This window comes from Microcaecilia unicolor, chromosome 11 (assembly GCF_901765095.1).
Source record: "Microcaecilia unicolor chromosome 11, aMicUni1.1, whole genome shotgun sequence".
In the NCBI taxonomy this organism is placed as follows: domain Eukaryota; kingdom Metazoa; phylum Chordata; class Amphibia; order Gymnophiona; family Siphonopidae; genus Microcaecilia; species Microcaecilia unicolor.
Genome location: NC_044041.1, coordinates 72,770,021 through 72,789,151, shown reverse-complemented (window position 1 = coordinate 72,789,151; position 19,131 = coordinate 72,770,021). Strand labels below are relative to the sequence as shown.

The window sequence follows — 19,131 nt, the reverse complement described above, 5'->3', positions numbered from 1 at the left end:
GACCCAGTGGTAACGTCAGTGCGTGGATTTGCCGCACATCAAGGCACCCTTTTACCTTAGTGGGTAAAAAGCTTTTAAAAAAAGGAAATGACTGTGCGGTAAGTGAACCATTTGCCGCGCAGTCATTTCCAGAGGAAGCCCTTACTGCCACCTATTTAGGAGGTGGTAAGGGTTCCTTTGCTAACCTGGTGGTACCCAGGCAGTGTGTGGGGCTGTCCAATTACCACCGGTTAATCCCCTGGTGTTGAAAAAATACAAAATCTTTTTTTAAAACACCAGAAATGGAGTGCTGGGGGCAGGCATTACTGCCAGGATCCTGCAGAAGCCTGGCAGAAGTGCTGAAATATGGGGCAGTTCAGGAACTGGCGTTTTGTAAACGGGGCTCTAAGTGTCATAGACCAATGATCTTTAATAAAAAAATACCAAATTAAATAAACCATAAACCAAATAAAAAACATTATAGTGTAAAAAGATAATATAGTGAAGTAAAAACGTGCAAAAAAAAATAAATTAACAAACTAATAGAAATATGAGAAAAACTTAAAACATACTTCATATACAAATATATTGTGTTGCATAAAGTTGCTTCGGTAAAAATCTATTATGCTGCATAAGTGAAAGACAAAAAAAGAGTACTGTAAGATAAACATAAATATATGACCTAAAGCTTGTGCCCCGAGCTGAATATACACTGGGGAAATAGTACCTCATACAAAACATATGACCAATCCAATGTGAATAATCTACAAAAGAAATGGCGATAAAAAAAACAGAAAGTGAAGGAACTCAAAAGATGCCACAGAGTACAAAAGAATGAAATAAAAATCAACAGAGGGCCACAGATAAAAGCATGGGATGAAACGTAAAACGCTATGGCAGTGAGCTAAACCATTATAGAAGTAAACAAATAGCTAAACAAAAAATGTGCTGAAAAGTAAAAACAAATGTATGATAATGCATATACCAAAAAGAAACTGTAATGTGCAAACAAGGGAACCCTGTATGAGAAAAAACTAGAGTGCAGTGCCACAAATAGGTGGATATTACTTACCTCATGAAACTGACAGACCAGCTAAAAAACTTAAACAAAATCTTACCATGTTGATGAATGTTTATCCAAAGAATCTTGAGATGGGAGTAACTAGTGAGGTAATTAAATCTGCTGACAACACAAAGTTATTCAAAGTGGTTAAATCGCAAGAGGATTGTGAACAATTACAAAAGGACGTTACTAGACCGGGAGACTGGACATCCAAATGGCAGATGACATTTAGTGTAAGCAAGTGCAAAGTGATGCATGTGGGAAAGAAGAACCCGAACTATAGGTATGTGATGCAAGTTTCCACATTAGGAGTTACTGACCAGGAAAGGATCTAGGTGTCATTGTTGATGATATGTTGAAACCCTCTGCTTAGTGTGCGGTGGCAGCTAAGAAAGTAAATAGAATATTAGGTATTATTAGGTAAGGAATGGAAAACAAAAATGAGGACATTCTAATGCTTTTGTATCGTTCCATGGTGCAATCGCACTTCAAATATTGTGTGCAGTTCTGGTCACCACATCTAAATAAAATATAGTGGAATTGGAAAAGGTACAGAGAAGGATAGACATTCATCAACGTGGTAAGATGATGTTTTATTTAAGTGTTTTAGTTGGTCTGTCAGTTTCACTCCTTAGATTCGCCGATGCAGGCGCAACTTTTTTTAACGCCAAACCTTGCACAGCATTTCTCACACAGGGTTCCCTTGTTTGCACATTACAGTTTCTTTTTGGTATATGCATTATCATACTTTGTTTTTACTTTTCTTTTCAGTACATTTTTTTATTTGTTTACTTCTATAATGGTTTAGCTCACTGCCATAGCGTTTTACGTTTCATCCCATGCTTTTATCTGTGGCCCTCTGTTGATTTTTATTTCATTCTTTTGTACTCTGTGGCATCTTTTGAGTTCCTTCACTTTCTGTTTTTTTTATCGCCATTTCTTTTGTAGATTATTCACATTGGATTGGTCATATGTTTTGTATGAGGTACTATTTCCCCAGTGTATATTCAGCTCGGGGCACAAGCTTTAGGTCATATATTTATGTTTATCTTACAGTACTCTTTTTTTGTCTTTCACTTATGCAGCATAATAGATTTTTACTAAAGCAACTTTATGCAACACAATATATTCTTATATGAAGTATGTTTTAAGTTTTTCTCATATTTCTATTCTATTAGTTTGTTAATTTCTTTTTTGTACATTGTTTTTACTTCACATATATTATCTTTTTACACTATTAATGTTTTTATTGGGTTTATGGTAATTGGTTTATGACATTTATTAATTTTTGTATATTACTTTATTATGAGCAACATTATTACTTGTCTTAGGCTGTTTTGCTTTCCTTATCTGCACTCATAATTATTTTTTGATGACTATTATCTGTTTGCATTTTGTACTTTATTTTCATATCCCTTTATATTTCAATATCTTTATGTGTTATGTATTATGGTTTAGTATTTTATTCCCTTTTAGTGTTTTATTTCCTTTGGATTCTGTATTTTTTCTTGATCATAGTCTCTTTATTTGTATGTGTATAGACTCCTGAAACAGGCTCTGTAGACAAAACATGGCTCATGTTAAAGTCAAACCTCTGTTGAATCAATAAAGATTTTTGTGTGACCACACTGGTTAGTTGTTGCTTCCATCAACCCTACTTTGTTTCCTGTTGTGTTTGACCTGCGGTGAATTTTTTCCTTCTGTTTGGTTTGTCTTCTCTCCCACAACATGTAAGCATGGATGTTTATCTTTTCCAAAGCTTAAGCCCTTTAGAGCAAAAAACAAAAGTAACTTGAAATGTGCTATAACAGGAAAAGAGATTAGTTTAAAGGTTTGTGCTCACTAGTTCTCCTTTAGCTGTAGCCACCACCTCTGACTTTCTTATTGACACTGACTAGAGTCAATGACTTTTACAAGTTCTTTCCAGTTGTTATACGTTGGCTTCTGTTAATCAGAAGAAAGTCCAGCCAGCGCAGCCCCTGTTTGGTGCATCCAGGGAGCCCGTCTTTGAGAATTAACCCCCACCTCCTTCATTTTCTGTATTGATTTACTAGCTCTGCCCTACCTTACAATGCTGTTGTTCTTAGAATGAAATGACAAAGGTGATTGGGGGGGGAGGAGGGGGAGTTGGCACATACTCCCAGGACATAGCTCTTTGACCTACCTGAAAGATATATTTGACCTCTCCAGGAAAATGTGTTTCCCACCTATACACTGATTCTTTTCTTGCTGGAGCTGAGGAAAAGAGAGTGTCTAGTAGGGCTTTAGAAATGATAAGTAGTAGTAGTAGAAGCAGAACTAATGGGCTTCCTGGTTCCTAGATCTCTCTCTAAAACTCCTGCCAGGTTTCTGCACAGGTCTGATAGAGCTGAGATTTGATTAATACATCTTCAGATATCTGCAGAAACGCCTTACAGCCTGATTGCATTTTCAGTCAAGGAGCTGCAGCTGTGTCTACTGGACTCTGGACACAAAGCAGTTAAATATTGAAAAGGACTTCCATGGTTAGCATGCACACTAACCTTGTAATATCTTACCGCCCCTGCCACCACAGCCATCACCCCCACTGCCCTGGTCCTACCTGAGGGGTAATGGTAGTCTGGAGGCCTCTGCGGGGGGGGGGCATGTTCTTTCCTGCCCGCTGTCACTATTCCCCTGCCTGCCAGCACCACCGTGTTTTCAAAATGGCGGCCAAGACTTCACACGGTAGTCTCGCGAGACTTCCGCAGGGAATCTTGGCCGCCATTTTTAAAATACGGTGGTGCCGGGTGTGGGGGATAGCGGCAGCTCAGCAGGCCAGGTAGGAAAGAACATGTCCCCACCCCCGCTGAGGTCACTAGACCACCAGCGGCGTGCTGGGCTCCTGGGCAGAGCCTCTGGGCCCTTGGGCACTGCCCGGTTGCCCGAATGGTCAGTCTGCCCCTGCAAGTGGCCATCCTATCCCAGAGCACTGCTTCTGGACAGTCTTCCAGATCTCTGTCTAGAGGCTGAAGCAATAGCAGGGTGATGTATTCTGATCCTCAAGACTCTGCTTTTGGGCTGTCTTGTTAAGAAAGCAAAATAAATCCAAGTGAGATTTTCAAGGATAGAGGTAACAGAGCCTGGGGAAACTAGCCTTTGCAGTCACATCCCAACCCCCTTCCACTACTCTCCATCCACTTTCCAGCACATTCCTCTCCTTCAAGCAGTTCTGCACCTGCCTCCTAGCTGAAGTCTGAAAGTACAGCACTGGCGGGTAGCTAGTCTGACACTACACAGAGTGATTTTTCTTTCCACAGTTTGTGGTATATAAGCTTACACATAAACTGAACTAGGAGGCCTTGTACAGTTTAGCCAATATAAGAGGAGTGCTCTGCTCCTGCTGGTAGGAAGAGGAGGTGAAAATTAAATCCTAGAGTCCAGGGTGGTCCATGCCTTGCCGGAAACACTCTGGCACTGAAGATCTCCTCCCCATACACCCAAGTACTACACAGGAATACCTTGATTCTTAACAGTATTTGGGTGGCTCTTGAATCAAAGAAACAAAATTACCAGTTGGCTTTTTTTTATTTTTATGTTTCTGTGCTAACTGCACATTTTGCTTCCTGCTGGGGAGTTAAACCATTCTTTCCCCCCACGGTACCAGATTTATATGGCTTGCTCTCATGTGAGGTGGAAAAGCAATGGAATGAAACAAGCTTCACCCTCACTGTCCAAAAAACTAGCCTACATTTTGTGTTGTGTGTCTGTATTCTGTTTCCTGATCTGTGCTTTTAAAATTCTGTTACATGTGTACTAGCTAATTATGTCTCTGGGAAACGGTGAACCTCCTCCGAGACAATGCTGCCATTGAGCTTGAGTCTGTAGCACTATTTTTGTTTCGGATCATGCAGAACTACAACTCCTAGCGTGCTTAGCGTTCAAATTCAGGATGGGTTCACACTGGCTCTGAGATGACAAGTTGCTTTGAAACTTTCACCGTAGGACATGGTTTTCCCTATTACAGAAGACTCAACAATAGCAAAGAAAGTGAAAAATGATGGGTGGGGAAAAGACAGAAAGGACCCACTCCCTCCAAAGGCCAGCAGGAAAGATCCAGATGACAATGACTCCACCCCTATTACTGAGTGTGCAGTCTGAGGGGATGAGACAAAAAAGCCCCACCACCACCACCACCTTCCAGGACCAGAAGGAAAGTTGCAGGGAATGATGACCCCTGGGCGGCTGCTCTTGTCATGTTCGTTCACATGTGCTGCATATGGCAGGTCTGGCATAGAACATGCAGGACTGATTTAGCTTATTCTTTTCTGCCTTTTGCAAAAATGCTCTGTTCTGGTTCTAGCTTACTATATGCAATATTCTGTTCTGCCCACCACCCTCCCCTGTTATGCAGAACAGGTCAGAAGCCTCAGACCCCTCTCCAACTCAGTAGCCCACAGCATGTCACCAGTGTCCCATGCCTGCAAATCCAACATCAAGAAACATCAGAACAGAAACTTTGATCCTCTGTAAAGATGACATGAAAAAGAAAACAAGGAGCAAGTCTAAAAATAACCGGGATGCATAAACTCTTTCTGTGGTCACAGTAAAGTGTAAACACAAGGGCAACATTTCTGTTCCAGGTTTTGCTACTTTCCATCTCTCTGCAGCAAAGACTCCCCAGGCAGCATCAATCTACTCCAGTCACCGGGCACCTGGACAAATCTCTGTCGCATAATGCGGAAGTTCCATCCCAGCCACAGTTTCTCTTGCTGGTATGAGTATATCACAGGTGCTTGACTTGTGACTGGCACTTTCTTCCAAAGGGTTGCATCTCCTCGGCTCTGGAAACCATCTCGGGGATTTTCCCCTCACCTGAATTAAAAATTGAAACATTAATGTCTTTATAGGCCAAGAGGAAGTATATACTATACAGTGGAGGAGTAGCCTAGTGGTTAGTGCAGCAGACTTTAATCCTGGAGAACTGGGTTCAATTCCCACTACAGCTCCTTGTGACTGTGGGCAAGTCACTTAACCCTCCATTGCGACAGGTACAAAATAAGTACCTGCATATAGGCAAACCACTTTGAATGTAGTTGCAAAATACCACAGAAAGGCAGTATATCAAGTCCCATTTCCCTTTCCCTTTTACAAAACAATCAAAGACACTACTGTTCCCATGAGTTTTAATGACTGACATTAAGATCGCTGTTTATGACAGACATTTCTGCCCAGTGGTCCATCTTCTAACTCTCTATGTCCAGGCAGAGTTGTGAATTATATCTTGAAAGTCTGTCATGGCAGTGGCAGGCACATTTTGCCCCTGTTTTTGAGTTATGGTATTCCCCTTCCCCCCAATATTCAGTGTCATTGAACATCCAGGTAATGTCAGCCCTCGGCAGTTATCCGAGTACTAGCTGATATGCAGACTGGTGCCCAGATAACTAAGTGGATAATGTTAGAGCTTTTTTGCTGTCCCAACTTTAGTTGGACGTTTACCTAGTAAGCGGAGGGTCACAGACCTAGCTGGATAATGCCATGGTGGTCACAGCTGTTATTCAATGGCACTGACTGGTTACGTGCCATTAAATATTAGTGGCAGAGCCGGCTAAGGTGATTTAGCTGACCCAGCTAAATTGTTTCAATATGGTGGAATTTTTGCAAGAAGATAATGGAAGATAGGAATAACCACTTTTATACGAAATGATGTTTAAAACTTGATCCTGTATAACTGCTTATAATTTGATGTTTGTTACACAATACAACCTTGTAAAATAATTCATAAACTCATTTTTGTAAAGTTTGATATGGCTGTATATAGAAGATTTACTCAATCATTTTTCCTTTATCAGAAGATTTATAGTATGTATAAAATAAAGTGTCTGGATTGTAAGCCACATTGAACCTGAACTCTGTTTGGGATAATGAGAGATACGAATGTCATGATAGATAAATAAATAAACCAACCAACCAACCTATCCCTTTTATGGTTGGATAAGAATTTTTTGCTTCACAATATAAAAAAAACAACAACTTTGCCTTATCTGGAGTGTGTAGAGTCTATATCAAAAGTTTTAAAACAAATTAAGCCTCAAACCTTCAGGGCCATCATACTCTTGACTGTCGTCCCCAATGGAGTTCAGTATTATCATAGGCTTCAGTGAGGAGCACGAGAGGAAACCCAAACATTGGGGGGGGGGGGGGGGGGGAAACCTCATAAACAAATGATGAAAAACTCACTGTTTCAAAAAAACTCTCAGTTCTCACAACCCCCCCCCCCCCACACACACACACAGGTCTAATATTCAGCACTACACGCTTCAGATCAACTCAAAAAGTTCCTAAAAATACATGCCGACCCACCTCACGTGCACTTCCATTCAGAAAACCCAACTTGCAATCCCAGAGCACTCTTAAAAATACATCCTCTGCTTCATAACATATCATATTAATAATCCACTCCAGATGCAAACTGTCACTACATCTCAGTGTGGGTTAACTTTTTGCGTCAGCCATTTCATCTATCTGCAGTAGGTCAGAGATCATGTTTTTTTTAATTTATGTTTGTATGTATATTGTCTATTTTGGATTTTAATTGTTGTATTATGTTTGTTCTGCTGTAATTCACTTAGGGCCCTGTTTACAAAGGTGCGTTAGCATTTTTTAACACGCCTACAATTAGCATGCGCGCTAACCATGTAGGCACCTATAGGGATATTGTAGGCATGTACACAGCTAACACGTGTGCATGGTTAACTCGCGTTAAAAATGTTAACGTGCCTATAACGTGGCTTAGTAAACAGGTCCCTTAAGGTTTTATGTGGGAATATAAATGAGTAAATAAATAAAGTATCATATTTTGGGCAGAAGCAACAGTTACACCTTAAGGTACCATAATGTTGCTTTGATATGTGCTACGTGAAGTCTCTTATTGGACAAAGGATGCAGCAATCAAGAGCACCTTGTGCATCCTTAGGTAGAAATATTTCCATGGGAAGGGATCTCTGAAGGAAGCCAGCAGATGGCACTGTGACAGTATGAGACCAGCTAGGTAAATAAAGGTGTGCTAGAAGAGAATATTCTACTTGGGCAATAAAAACTGCTCTTGAGTCACTGCTGCTCCGTGGGGACACTCTTACCTGCATGGCGGCTGTGTGGGGTCCTTGCTGCAGGAATTGTCAGTAGGGGTGGCCAGCATCCTTGGGCCGTTTTAACTGAACCTTCAGCCTCTTCATCCCAACCTGGAAGCCGTTCATTGCCTGGATTGCAGTCTGGGCACTGGATGAGTTATCAAAGCTCACAAAACCTGCAGGACACACACAGGCCCTTCCTCACCACCATCAGAGTGTGACATTGTACGGAAAAGCAGGACTTTCTGTGCCCTAATGTTATGGTTTTCCTGATCATACCCAGCGATAGCTACCCCCATAAGCAATTCAGTTTCTCTCAGCTTCCTGTCTGCTAGCTCCATTCAGATCTACAGGCAAAGGATTAAGGACTCAAAAACAGTTACACAAGAAGCCCAACATAGTCATTGAAGAGAACTGAAAACATGAGTCGCCCTACGCCACCATGAGCAGAGCTCAACTCCAGTGTGCCTGAGATCGTCTCCAATATACCCTACTTTAGGAGTGAGATTCATTCTTATCATGGTAAGTGCAAAAGTAACCCAGATGAAGACATTACCCCATCACTATCCGTGAGAGCTGCTACAATGTGTTCACTGTTGAAAAAACCCACCACTTAAACGTGAGATCAGAGTATGCGAGTGGCTATGTGGGTGCATGAGTTTCTCTGTTCCAACTCTCCTAAGGATATGTTTCTTTGCATCAAGGGTGGCCCCCAAATGTATTGAAAATTTTCAACTTCATCTTCTTCAACGTGGTTTACCTTAGAATTATTATACATGGTGAGGTCATTTGTTGCTGCCAAGTTTGAGTAAAATTGGACAATATTTAGAGGTCGCTCAAGGTCAGTGAAGTTCAGGTGTCTAGCAATATTATTACTAGATGTAAACTGCTAATGAAGCAGTCCATTACACATCAGAGTTATGCTTTCGTAACTCAAAGTTGCACAAAAGACTATTGTGAGATTTCCCTATTTACTTACTTACAATATTAGTCTTTGTTATTTGGTCTTTGATGATGAAATTGCTGCCGAGTGGAAAGCACCTTATTTGTTTAACAATTTCATAGTTTCTAATGTTTTAAATTGGATTGGGGCAGCACCTGAACATTTTACTCTTGATGTAATTTTTTAAAATTCTTCTTTACCAATTATCTCTATTAAGTAGGATCTTGTTACCAGTCACCCGGTTTCTTTCTATGACATTCTTAGATTGCAGTACAGATTCATCTACTTATAAACCCCAAGGACTGGGCAAAGAAAAAAAATTAAAGCAGGTCAAGAAAACTGGGGCAAGCCTCAAAGTCATGAATGACACAGCTGAAAAGGACATTAAATTGATCCAGGATTTCAACAACAGCATCACTAACAGTGAAGAACAAAAGCAATTTCTTCTTTGGATTGTCATCTGAACACTGGTCAAAGATTCATAGAAACAGAGAAAAATGTAGGAAGATAAAAGCCATATGGCCTACCCAGCCTGCCTATCCATGCCATCTACTCTCCCTTTCACTCCCCTAGAGATCTTATGTACTTGTCCCAAGCTCTCTTGAATTCAGATAGTGTTTTTCTCTCCACCACTTCTCCTGAGACGCTGTTTCATGAATTCACCACCCTTTCACTGAAGAAGTATTTTCTCAGGTTACTGCTGTGTCTATCCCCTTTCACATTCATCCTATGCCCCTTTATTCCAGAGCTTCCTTTCAATTGAAAGTGACTCACCCCCAGTGCATTTATGTCACATAGGTATGCAAATGTCTCTATCATATCTCCCCTCTCCTGCCTTTCTTCCAAAGTACACATATTGAGATTTTTAAGTCTGTCCCCATATGCTTTATGATGACCACTGACCATTTTAGTAGCCACCCTCTGGACCAATTCCATCCTGTTTATATCTTTGTGAAGGTGCAGTCCCCAGAATTGCACACAATACTCTAAATGAGGTCCCACTAGAGTCCTATATAGGGGTATCATCACCTTTTTTTTCCTACTGGCCATTCCTGTCCCTGTGCATCCTTCAAAATTTCACCATCGTCTTTTCTACCTGTTTGGCCACCTTGAGATCATCACATACGATCACACCCAAGTCCTGCTCCTCTTTCATGCACTAAAGTTCTTCACCTTCTAAACTGTGTACCCTTCCCTCTGGTTTTTGCAGCCCAAATGCATGACCCTGCATTTTTTAGCGTTAAATCTAAGCTGCCAACCATTCCTCTAGCTTCACAAAGTGCTTCCTCATGTTATCCACAGAGCAAAGCAAAAAGCACAAAAGGCCTTTGCCTACAGAAACGTTAATAGGACCGACCCAAGAATCGAACCTTGCGACACACCACTGATAACATCCTTCTCCTCAGAATGAGCTCCATTTACCACTTTCTAGAAACAAAAAGAGTAATTTACTGGCTGGACAAATGTCAGAGACACTGGACAGTTCAGACACTAACAATAACTGATACATTTCATTCGCCACCAAAAACCATTAGTGTTTGCTGTAGCAATTATGCTTACAAAACATGATTAGGAAGTGCTTAAGTTGCTAAGCCTTTGTTTAAATCTGTCTGAACAGTGAAGGCAACTGCTTTTAGTTCATCATATGATATTGTAAAGATGTAAAAGATGATTGCTGAGAGACACTTAAGATGCAGGGTGCGACACAGAGGCTCACGGCAGGGTTAGCTCTGTGGTTTAGTGTTTCCTGTAGCACGACCCTGAACAACATATGCTGTGTGCCTAGTTGCTGACTGCAGGGGCGTAGCTAGGTGGGACCATGGGGGCATGGGCCCCCCACAGATTTAGCCCTGGCCCCCTGCTTTCACCCCCCCCGCCGCCGACCCTTCCCCGCCACATTTGACCCCCCCCCTCCCCCCCCACCGCCGTCAGGTACCTTTGCTGGCTGGGGTCCCCAACCTCCGCCAGCTGAAGTCCTCTTCAGGCCGGTCTCCGACGCGTTGCTGATCTGGATTCTGTTTCTGTGAGTCCTGACGTCCTGCGTCAGGACTCACAGAAACAGAATCCAGATCAGCGAACGCACTGGACTAGGGAGACCGGCGCTGAAGGGGACTTTGGCTGGTGGGGGCTGGGGACCCCCGCCAGCAAAGGTACCTGGTGGTGGCGGGGGAGGGTTGGCGGCGGTGGGAGGGGGGTCGAAAGGGACGGGGAGGAGCGGCGGTGCCAGGGGGGGGCGTCAAAAGTGGCAGAGGGGTTGGCGGTGCCGGGGGGGGGGGCTAAAATGTGCCCCTCACCTTGGGCTGTGGACCCCCTTCCCACTGAAATCTGGCTACGCCCCTGGCTGACTGCTTTATTTCTAGGAAGTGCAGGTGTCATGAGTGATCTTTACATACTGACTGAAATTCATATATTGTTGGTCCTGAGATGCAGGAAGCCAAACGGAAGAGTATTATGCAATTAGTAAGCAGTCTCTGTCGTAAAACATATAGGGACAGGCTTAGGAACCTCAAAATGTATACGCTGAAAGAGAGGTGAGTGAGAGGGGATATGACAGAGATGTTTAAATACCTCAGTGGCATCAATATACAGGAGGCGAGCTTTTTTCCAAAAGAAAGGAAAGCTCTGGAATGAGGGGGCATACGATGAAGTTAAGAGGAAACAGGAGGAATCTAAGAAAATACTCTTTCACTGAAAGGGTGGTGGATGCGTGGAATGGCCTCCCAGTGGAGGTTGTGGTGATGAGAAGTGTGTCAGAATTTAAGAAAGAGTGGGACAGGCATGTGGGATCCCTTAGGAAAGGAAGAGTTAGTTGTTATTGAGGATGCTCAGACTGGATGGGCCATTTGGTCCTCATCTGCTGTCACGTTCTATGTTTCTATAGTTTCATATTTGGGTGCCACCCTAGTGTGCATCCTGCACCAGGACTTCCTTTATGTGATGCCTTTGTTGCAAATAGTTCTGACACTTGAGGATCCCAATGCAAGAATGAATCTGTCCCCTCCAAATGACTAACAAGTTTTTATGCACTCGTTTATAAGGAATGGTCAGATCTGCAGCTTGCTCCACACTGAAAGCTGACACTAAAATGAGTCTTTACGTGCACTGCTTCCTGAATCAGCACTCACCAAAGCACTTGCTTTGGTTGGTTGCTCGGTCCATGAACACCTTCGAGGAAATAATGTTGCCAAAAGGCAGGAACATCTGCATGAGTTCACTGTCCCCAAACTCCTGGGGAAGATGATAGATGAAGAGGTTACAGCCTGCAGGACCTACACATCAGGAAACAGAAGAGGAGGAAGTTTTACTAGAGAAATATGAACTCAGATCCAGCAGGGAAATTTTGGAATTAGAATGCTTGCACAATATGCCATTGGGTAACTCACACAGCTTAACAACCTTCCTATACACTGATCCTCCTGTCCCTGGGGGTACCGGCACAGATTAATACCACTCTGTACAGTGATCACCCTGTCCCTGGGTAACTGACACATATTAATACCACTCTGTACACTGTCTCTGGGGTATCTGCACAGATTAATTTCACTCTGTACACTGATCTCCCTTTCCCTGAGTTACCTGCACAGCTTAATGTCATTCTTAATGCTGATTCCCCCATCTTTGCTCTCCAAGATGACTTTACAGATAAATTCCAGTATATGTATTCTTCCCATTCTTGTCTTTACTGTTTTATACCAAAGCATCATATTTTTTTTAATGTTTCTATGTCTTGTCTGTCTGTTGACTAGGGTATAAACTCTTTTAAGCATGGACTATCTACATCCTGTAGCACTATGTAAATTGTTGGTAGTAGTAGAGACAAATTCTTACTCCCCCCCCCCCCCCATCCCAGTTACCCACAGGCTGTCTCTTACCTTCTCTCTGCTGTTGCTGCAGCGTGGGAGGGGTTTGGGTGACCGTCTGTGCAACTGGAGTAAGAGCTGCAGCCGGATAAATTGCTGTTTAAAACAAATTTGAAAAACTTTAACTGAATTTAGACACAAATTAATGTAGTTTCTGTCCTGCATCTCAGCCTGGCCCTGGTAACCCCACCCCTATATTCATGTTTTCAAAGGGAAATAAGGCAAAACAAAAACTAAATTATTTCACATTCATTAGAAACAAGTAATTTGGAGCAGAAATGCGAGCAGGGAGAAATTTCTGCAAATATAGAGGATTCTTGTGGGGAGGAGGGGAGGCAACAGAATAGAGCATACCTGCATACTGTTGGATGCCTGTGAATGCTGGGTGCAGGGTCTCTGCTGAGAGTGAGGGACTCGGTGCTGCAGGGAGGCAAGAGAAATTAAGAAGATTGATCATTAAGTGATCTTTTCCCCATGGGGGATGCTGGTATTAGACACACCCAATATAGTAACATGGAAAATGATGGCAGATAAAGACCTGAATAGTCTATCTAGTCTGCCCAACAGTCACACAATAAATAAGATGTAAAATCCCTTGTACGCAAGCACCAAGTCACAAGTGACTATTGGGGGGGAAGTGGCACCACTTGTATGATGGTTCCTTGGTAAACTATTAGTGGAGTGGTTTACTATTGCCTTCCCTATGAGATACCCAGTACCCTCTTCTATTATATTATATCATCCATACACAGGCAAGCACAAACCCTGCAGCACATCTGAATCATGTAGAACATAGGCAGCTGAATAGGGTGGCCATAACCCTATCAATTTTTGCCACACACTGCACCAACAGCTGGAGAAACAGGGAGCCAGAGACAGAGCTTGGTTCATCTACCTCTCTCATGCAAAAAGACCTTGTGCTATCCTGCTTTAACACCATTTACAGGTTAAAGAAGCAGCTTGAGGCATTCATGACCCCTCCCTCCTAGAGTTCCTAATCATAGAGGAAGAGGGGTGTTTATGTATAACAAGAATGTGTGGAGCTGCTGTTTCATTGACTAGCACAGGGATCCTTGAGGTCCCACATCCAGCCCACAGATAAAGCGGGTTACACCTGGCTTTTGTGGCAACCAAAGGGGGAGTTGCAGTCAGGGCCGGTCTTAGGCGGGGAGACAGGGGCGGTCACATAGGGCCTTGTGCTCCTAGGGTCCCCCCCATCTCTGGCATGTCTGTCCTCCTGTCTCAGAACACCTCCCTGCTCCATACAGTAATATGCATTTATGTTTTAGTAGACAGCATCAGGCAGCGGCAGCGATTTTCATATCCTGCCAGCTGCTGAGCCCAGAGCCTCCTCACTGCTGCATTCCGCCTCTTTTGATGTCACTTCCTGCTTTTGCAAGGGCAGGATGCAGCAGCAAGGAGGCTCTGAGCTCAGCAGCTGACAGGATATGAAAATCACTGCTACTGCCAGCTGCTCTCTACTTAAACGTGGTGGATACATATCAAGGTATGGAGTGAGGTGGGGTTCCAAGAGCTCTAAACCTCCTTTCAAACTGATAAATTGTGGCTTATGGTGGCGGGCGCGGGTGAGCGCGGGCAGCGTGCAGGCAGGGGGGGCAGGCACGGGCGGGGGGACCCACTGCTAAGACTGGCCCTGGTTGCAATAACCTGTTCACAGCCACTACTGCCCATTCTGATATTGGCCATCAATATACTGGCATCATCATCATGGTTAAATTTCAGAGGCTGGCACATTCTCTCCCTGCTGATCTCACAATGCATGAGATTAATATTGAGAGGAAGTGTGGCCTGTGGTTTCTGCACATGCTCTAGGTGCTGGTATAGATAGTGAGCAGCAGTAGTTTAATGCATTTCCACAGCTCATGGGGAGTATGGGGATGGCTGTACCATCCACTGAATGAAAAAGGAAGCATTGGCTGCCTAGACTAAAGGAAGTGGTGGCTCTTGTGTCACAGCAGTACAGACAGAGAAACTGTCATCAGCCATACAAGCCCATGTGTGGGAGACTGGAGGAGAGAGAGTGTAAATCTTTTTCATATGGATTTTTGTCTGTTCTCTCTCTGTTATAATTATCCATCATCAGTTTCCAGTACATTTGCACACACTTCATTTCTTCCTTGGCCTTCTGATGTTCAATCTACTGCCTAACCCTCCTCCTCTCATCACACCTTGTTTAAATGTTTTCTTGTTTACAGCTTCAATTTCTGTTTGAATTTAAGTTCTTATGTCGATGATATTATAGAGAGATGTATTTATTCAAGGGTTTTCTTAATATTTCTTTTTTTCTTTGATCCTCTTCCCTGTCAACCCAACAGGTAAGGAACAGATGCTGGGAAGGGGCTCAGCAGGAGACAGGACTTCCAGAGGTACAGAAGATAAACTGTTAATAATATTTACAGATTTTTAAAAACTTATTATTTATAGTGTTTCTGCCACATTAGAATCCTCCCTCTCCCCCCCCTCCCCCCCATGATTTGACGTGTCCAGTATGGCCCTTCTCATAAAATGTTTAGGGACCTCTGCACTACCATACAAGCACAGTCCAGTACCTGCAGAGATGCCAAGTTAACCAGTTCCAGGCTGGAGATTTTGGGAGAGTCCTAGATTTCTGACCACCCTCATCTGGTGAATTATGGAACTCACAATACTGATTTTAATGGGCAGGATCAGGCACTACAAATCCCACACTGCTTTGGCACATAAATTCAAAACTAGGACTGGCCCCAAATCTCCAGCTTGAAACTGAGTAACATGGTATCTCTGTACCTGACAGGGGAAGGTCTCCGCATCATCTGGTGACCAGGGGCTTGACTACACAGTTTCATCCTGTTTTGGGGGGCTCTTCAGTTCAAACAGAAGCAACACTGGATGCTAGAAATCTTCATTCACAATCGCCCAGGGATTTCTTCCTCTATTCTATGACCTCCATAGGGGCACTTTGCCTGCTTAGTTTGGAAGAGGACAGGAGTAGCAAGGGGTAGGAAGGTCATACTTCATAGTTAGTTCATAGTTCATCTTTGATATATTGCCTATAAAAGTTGCTTATCTAAATGGTGAACAGTAAAACTAATATGAAAGGGAATTATACACAAGGATACACATTAGGAGTCCTAGGTTACAAATTTAGTTAAACATTAATGCAGGGCATACTGGCAGGGGTGGGGTAGGCCAAAACTGCACTAGCACCCAGAGCATTTGGAGACACTTCAAATTTCCTCCAACTCACTATGGAGACCTATTGTGGCAACAGTGCTTATCCAGGGGGCATGGAACAGATCTCCTTCCAGAACCCTGCAATCAGGGGCCCTAAATCCAGCCACTAAGGTCCTGCCATTGTGCAGTGTTGGGGACTCCACAGCAACCTAGTAAAAATATGGCTGGATCTAAAGACTTTCCTGGCTTTTATACAGACTCCAGAACAGTTTTAGCTTCTGTCCAGAAACCACAAATATGGTCATGTCACCAGACTACATGGAAAAGCTTAGCCGAGATTGGGTGGCAGAGCCGGTGGTGGGAGGCGAGGCTAGTGGTTGGGAGGCGGGGCTAGTGCTGGGCAGACTTCTATGGTCTGTGCCCTGAAAATGGCAGAAACAAATCAAGGTCAGGTATACACAAAAAGTAGCACATATGAATTTATCTTGTTGGGCAGACTGGATGGGCCGTGCAGGTCTTTTTCTGCCATCATCTACTATGTTACCATGTTACATAGAGAATGAGACCTATCCAGTCTGCCTATCCATACTAACCTCTTAGCTATACAATCCCTTCCTCTCCCTTAGAGGACTTCTGTGCTTATCACTTGCTTTCTTGAAGTCAGATACAGTCCTTATCTCCACCGCCTCCAATGGGAGGGTGTTCTATGCATCCACCACCACCTTTTCTGTAAATTATTCAATTTAGAAAACAGCTAAAAGCACACTTGTTTGCCCAGGCCTTTGCAGCATTTTAATCTTCTGGATTTTATTCTGCAGAGCTTTCACTGATCATATTTTGCTGCTACAAGTTTCATGTAATTTACACTTTTTTTCTTTGTTTGTTTTAATGTTGTATTTATATATTTTATTATGTATGTATAAGAACATATGAATAGCCATACTGGATCAGATCTAGCCAGTATCATGCTTCCAACAGTGGCCACTTCAGGTCACAAGTACCTGACAGAATCCCAAATAGCAACAAGATTCATGCTACTGATCCCAGGGACAAGCAGTGGCTTTCCCCATGTCTTTCTCAATAGCAGACTATGGATCTTTCCTCCAGGAAATTGTCCAAACCTTTTTTAAACAAAGATACCTAACTACTGATACCACATCCTCTGGCAACAAGTTCCAGAGCTAACTATTCATTGAGTGAAAAAAATATTTCCTCCTGTTTGTTTTAAAACTTCACACCTAAACTTCATGCTACAACAAGGTCTCTTCCCCGAGGAATACGGCAACATCCTACTCACCCCAATACCAAAAGACACCAAGAAAAGCACAAATGATCTAACCAATTACCGCCCAATCGCGTCTATCCCACTAGTAGTCAAACTGATGGAGAGCTTGGTGACCAAACAGCTTACGGAATACATGGACAAGTTCTCAATTTTACACAATTCACAGTCAGGATTCCACCCCCATCATAGTACTGAAACTGTCCTAGTCACTCTCCTGGCCAAATTCAAGCAAGAAATAGCCACAGGCAAAAGTATACTTCTCCTCCAATTCGACATGTCGAGCGCATTCGACATGGTAAACCACAACATACTACTAAGACTCCTTGGCCACTTCAGGATTGATGGAGATGTACTTAACTGGATAAAGGGCTTTCTAACCACCAGAACTTACCAAGTAAAATCAAACCTTGGAAAGCCGCCTGCAGAGTACCTCAAGGATCACCAATACTCTTCAACATGATGATGATCCCACTGGCAAAGTCCCTATCCAACCGAGGCCTCAACCCATTCATCTATGCAGATGATGTCACAATATACATTCCCTTCACGCATGACCTGTCAGAAATAACTAATGAAATCAATGACGGCCTGAACATCATGAACTCCTGGGCAAATTCATTCCAACTCAAACTGAACACTGAAAAAACACACTGCCTCATCCTTTCATCTCAACATAACAAGTACACAACCATAAACACCCCACAACACACCCTCCCTACCTCTGACAGCCTAAAAATACTCGGCGTCACAATTGACCACAACCTTACCCTTGAGAGCCAAGTAAACTCCATAATAAAGAAAATGTTCTATTTCAATGTGGAAACTTAAACAAATAAAACCTTTCTTCCCGAGGGAAATTTTTCAAAACCTTGTACAATCAATGGTCTTAAGCCACGCAGATTACTGCAACGGAATCTATGCTGGATGTAAAGAAAAACTCGTTAAAAAACTCCAAACCGCCCAAAACACAGCTGCCAGGCTGATATTTGGTAAAATACGCTTCGAAAGTGCTAAACCCCTTCGAGAAAAGCTGCACTGGCTCCCAATTAAAGAACGGATCATCTTCAAAATCTGCACCTTGGTTCACAAAATCATCTACGGTGTAGTCCCAGGATACATGACAGACCTCATAGATCTACCAACCAGAAACAAAATCGGATCATCACAATCATACCTAAACTTACATTACCCAAATTGCAAAGGACTTAAATACAAAACAACTTACGCATCCAGCTTCTCCTACATAAGCGCACAACTACGGAATGGACTCCCAAAAGCTGTGAAAACAATCCATGACCATCTGAACTTCAGGACATCACTAAAAACCAACCTCTTCAAAATGGCTTACCCCACCGATCCAACGTAAATCCCAGGGCCGTGCCTAGGGTCTCTGGTGCCCCCCTGCAGACTATCGGTTGGCGCCCCCCCCCACCCCCGTCCAGCAGAGCAGGAACAGAAGGGAGCAGGCAAGTAAGCCGGACCTCAGGAAAAAATAGCACTGTATGTATCCCTCATTGATAAGTCTCTGACTCTAAAGTTTAGCAATTTCATTAAAGCAAAATGTATTTTCACATATCACATCCTATCCAAGGAGAATGTTTTATATATGTCACCTAGTACATAAGTACATAAGTACATAAGTAGTGCCATACTGGGAAAGACCAAAGGTCCATCTAGCCCAGCATCCTGTCACCGACAGTGGCCAATCCAGGTCAAGGGCACCTGGCACGCTCCCCAAA

General features: G+C 43.0%; 1 protein-coding gene across 12 annotated transcripts in view; it reads right to left on the bottom strand.

Moving 5' to 3' along the window:
• Positions 1-8,178: 8,178 nt before the first annotated feature.
• The window catches only part of CELF5 (CUGBP Elav-like family member 5), a 125,475-nt gene continuing 114,522 nt past the window's right edge, over positions 8,179-19,131 (bottom strand). For 2 of the 12 annotated variants that reach the window (XM_030217839.1, XM_030217840.1), the window contains exons 9-13: positions 13,288-13,353; positions 13,105-13,110; positions 12,946-13,029; positions 12,199-12,342; positions 8,179-8,306 (exon numbers count right to left, since the gene is read on the bottom strand). In XM_030217839.1, the coding sequence (XP_030073699.1) occupies positions 8,179-8,306; positions 12,199-12,342; positions 12,946-13,029; positions 13,105-13,110; positions 13,288-13,353 (428 nt within the window). Of the gene's footprint in view, positions 8,307-12,198; positions 12,343-12,945; positions 13,030-13,104; positions 13,111-13,287; positions 13,354-19,131 lie in introns of those variants that run through there. The other 10 variants (XM_030217843.1, XM_030217844.1, XM_030217841.1 and 7 more) reach the window with 6 other exon arrangements.